Source organism: Heteronotia binoei, chromosome 6, assembly GCF_032191835.1.
Source record: "Heteronotia binoei isolate CCM8104 ecotype False Entrance Well chromosome 6, APGP_CSIRO_Hbin_v1, whole genome shotgun sequence".
Lineage (NCBI taxonomy): Eukaryota > Metazoa > Chordata > Lepidosauria > Squamata > Gekkonidae > Heteronotia > Heteronotia binoei.
The window spans coordinates 116,345,154-116,349,315 of NC_083228.1; the positions used below are offsets into that span (position 1 = coordinate 116,345,154).

Consider the following 4,162-nt stretch of genomic DNA (forward strand, 5'->3'; position numbering starts at 1 on the left):
AGAGGCACCAAATTTGCAGAATAGCATCCAGTACCTCTCCCCAAAATACCCCCCAAGTTTCAAAAAGATTGGACGGGGGGGGGGGTCCAATTCTATGAGCCCCAAAAGAAGGTGCCCCTATCCTTCATTATTTCCTATGGAGAGAAGGGATTTAAAAGATGTGTGGTCCTTTTAAATGTGATGGCCAGAACTCCCTTGAAGTTCAATTATGCTTGTCACACCCTTGCTCCTGGCTCTGCCCCCAATGTCTCCTGGCTCCACCCCCAAAGTCCCCAGATATTTCTTGAATTGGACTTGGCAACCCTATGTCCACCTTTGGTAATTTTGTGGATTGAGGACCTTACAATTTTTTCAGTATTCCAATGTATGGCACATACACCATAATTGTGCTTGGATATATTTTAAGATATTTGGAAATCTTTTATAGATGTTTATCTATAGGCTTGTCACTATGTTATTTTTTTTAAAAAAAATTCCTTCTGTTTGGTGTAAAATAAAATAAAACAGTTAAACCATTTTTATAATAAAAGTTTAACCGTTAAACTGTAGAAATGGTGACCGGGTTCTGTTTATGCCTTCATAAATACATTCAAAGAACTGGACGCTGCTAAAAATGAACAGGCTCGTTAACAGTGCCAAGCAGAGTTTCACCCTTCACAGCCCATTGTCTTCAACAGTGTAATATTACTTACGTGTGCCCTGCAAAAGAAGGTTGCAAAATAATGGAGCAAGAAGCATGCAACCCTAAGGATAAAAAAAATGGGATAAGGGAAAGAGATTTTTCAAGGCATTAGATTGAAGACCTGCCATATGTGGAATGCAATCCCTATGGATTTACTAAAGCAACCCAGTCCAGAAAGGCTGTGTTATTTTTTCAGGATAGAAAATGTAGCTGCATTTCAAGGAGAACTAGCCATAGGCTGGCCAACAATAGCTCCTATTGGTTAAGTGGAAGTGGCATCTGTGGACATACAACACACGTGAGTCTTTCAGAATGGCTTCCCACACATAGAGGAGACAAAGATGAGGAAGACTACATTTTTTTTAAAGGAGGCAAAAGTTGCTTTTGGTGCCAGCAGGTTCAGTTCATAAGTGAAACAGTACTTTCGGGTTGGCTTCCAAACATCTGTGAGAAGAACTCAAAAGCCAGGCGGACGTGGATGGGGATGAAGACGTAAGCAGTATACACCACCATGGCGACCACCGTGATTGTGATTGTGTGGAACATAGATTGCTCCCAGGGCTCAAGGACATAAATGCAGGATATCAGGAGATACTGGAAATACAGCCAATAGATGTAATCCTTCACTCGCTTGAGGTCCATCACTGGTCAGAGTAGCTTTGGGAAATCTTAATTGTAACAGAAGAAAGATAATCAGTGCAGGACAGAGAAAACTTAATGAGAAATAAAGAGAAGTCTTATCACTCCTTATGACTAACAGGTTTTTATGCTATAAGACTCCTGCTTTATATGTACTGCAACCGATTACATGTCTTCTCCTCTTGAAGAGAACATTACCTCTCTTCACAATGCAAATATATTCAAAGAACTGGACGCTGCTAAAAATGAACAGGCTCGTTAACAGTGCCTGTTTTTTAAGGGAGGGAACCCCCCAAAACAACATAATAGAGAAAGGCCGGTAAGAGGTGATTCACAGAATACAACAGAAGATCTTTGACCGCTCCACATCTCTGCCTTTTTGCCCAGTTTGTCAAATGGAGTTGTTACAAACCTCTTAATCCTTGACCATATGGGTATTTTTAAATTTTAAACTCACCTTTCTCCAGCAGAGGACTAAAACCAGTGACGCTGAGAAACCATAATTACAAACCAATAAAAAGAACAGTATCCAAAGGCCACAACCACAATAATCCATTAATTGTTGAAAACCCCTTCTAAATTTCAAGAACCATCCTGCAGCATTCCAAGAAGAGCTGGGTACCCTAAAGGAGTTTGAAGCAAAGTCACATATCTAAGGGGACAGCCAGACAAAGTACTTTAAAGTGAGATGTGTTCCATACGCCACAAGAGTGAAACTGAAATGGGCAGGCTAGAGAAAGAAGGCATAATTTCACCTGTGCATGATGGGGAGTAGCCTGGAACACTTACTGATAAGGAGTTAAGGAATCATCAGGACTTAAAGCATCCAATTATGGAGCTCGATCCGACAGACAGGCCCTTCAACAACGTAATTATGATTATCATCTGCCAAGAAGAGAGTCTTGGGGTCAAAAGTTTTAGTACTACCTGCAATCTGGGTAGGACCCAAGAAGAAGAAAAGTCCATTATCTTTTTGATTACACAATGCCTGGGTGTCTAGGTGACATCAGGATGATATTCAAAGTGCATCCAGATCTGGGTGGAGGTGTTTTAGCTAGTGGAGGAGATAAATGAATGCTGAAAATCCCTGTACTGTTACTGAAATGGCAGAATTCACCTGTCCACAAAGGCCATTATCCAGTGAGACAAAGAAGAACTAGTTGCTTAAAGTCTATGTTTGGATTTTAATTTAAGAAGATAGGATTGTAGCAACAAGAATATTAAAGAATTAATTTAAAGCCTCCTGCTCTAGGCTGGAGGTAGACTCCATCCTTGGACTTATTCCTTTCCGTTTCTGTATCATTCTGAGATACATTTGAACAAAAGACTGTCAGATAACAAACAGCAGGTATTCTTCTTTATCCCCCCCCCCCTTTTTTGGTCTTTTGCTTTAAACATAGTTGTTACAGAGCAGTTGACAACAATAGAATTTTTTTTAACTTGATCTGAAAATGAAATACATCCTATTCCTTTGTATGTGCCTTTATTCCAATTTAGCTAAGAGTGTTCTGTCAGGAAACAAAACAATTGGGTTGAAACAGAACAGTTGATTTGTTCTCACGTCTGGCAACCCTGTACAAAACTGAATTCCCTTAAAGAATGTTGTGAGGATAAAATGGTGCTCGCCGCAAGGATAACTGGTTTTTACATCCCTCTTACAGGAGTCCCGAAGCGGCTTACAATTGCCTTCCTTCCCTCTCCCCACAATAGGCACCTTGTGAAGTAGGTGAGGCTGAATGACTTCTGAGAGAACTGGCTGGCCCAAAGTCATCCAGAAGGCTTCAAGCAAAGGAGTGGGGAATTAATAGGGTTGCCAAGTCCAATTCAAGAAATATCTGGGGACTTTGGGGGCGGAGCCAGGAGACTTTGGGGGTGGAGCCAGGAGACATTGGGGAAGGAGCCAGGAACAAGGGTGTGACAAGCATAATTGAACTCCAAGAGAGTTCTGGCCATCACATTTAAAGGGACAGCACACGTGCTTACATTTCAATATTGATCTTTATCTTAGTCACTGGTTTCCTTACCAGCCCACTCCTCAGAACTTCACTCACACCTCTAACCAAGCTAAGAGAGCAAAGGCTACTCAGCTCTTGTTGAGCCCCACCGGCCCCCATCATTAGGGAAGCGGACAGGGCTGAGGGCACCGGTCTGCCCTGAGATCCCTCCTACTCCCCGAGAAGAGCAGACTACTATTAAAACCCCCAGCCTCCCCTCAGAGCCCCGCAGCCAGGCCCAGCGCCAGCGGCACCGCTTAACTTTCCGGTGGGGCGGCGTGATGGAGAGCCAGCGCGACCACTTACCTCTCTGGTGGGGCGGCGTGGTGGAGAGCAGGAGCCCCGCAGCCAGGCCCAGCGCCAGCGGCACCGCGGGCAGCCCCGAGGCCACGGCCAGCAGCTGTCCAAAGCCCCCCGCCGGCCCCAGCAGCCACCAGTCAAGGCCATGCGCCGCTGCAGGCCCGAGGGGAAGGGAGGGGAGGGGAGGCTGCCCCGGCGTGGCGGAGAGCCAGCGTGCCCACTTACCTCTCCGGTGGGGCGGCGTGGCAGAGAGCAGGAGCCCCGCAGCCCGGCCCAGCGCCGTTTCCCCCCTCCCCCCACTTCCGTTTTTTTGGGGAGCGGGGGAAGAGGCTGGAAATCCTGGAGTCCCCCACCAGGGCGGGAGGGTTGGGAAGCCTAGGAATTAAACTAGATTCTCCAGATTAGAGTTGGCTGCTCTTAACCACTACACCACACTGGCCTGGTGATGAGAGAGAAGCTAGGGGTGAGGCTAGAGGCATCCTTACTGCCTTGTGAGCACTGTCCCTCCCCTCTGCTGCTGCCAGGGCTACTATCTTCCCCAGTGCCA

At 45.8% G+C, this 4,162-nt stretch overlaps 1 protein-coding gene across 1 annotated transcript; it reads right to left on the reverse strand.

Moving 5' to 3' along the window:
* Positions 1-544: 544 nt before the first annotated feature.
* On the reverse strand, positions 545-1,342 carry SPTSSB (serine palmitoyltransferase small subunit B). Its single transcript, XM_060240905.1, has one exon. The coding sequence runs from the start codon at positions 1,322-1,324 to the stop codon at positions 1,082-1,084; it is 243 nt and encodes an 80-aa protein (XP_060096888.1). The 5' UTR covers positions 1,325-1,342; the 3' UTR covers positions 545-1,081.
* Positions 1,343-4,162: the final 2,820 nt, after the last annotated feature.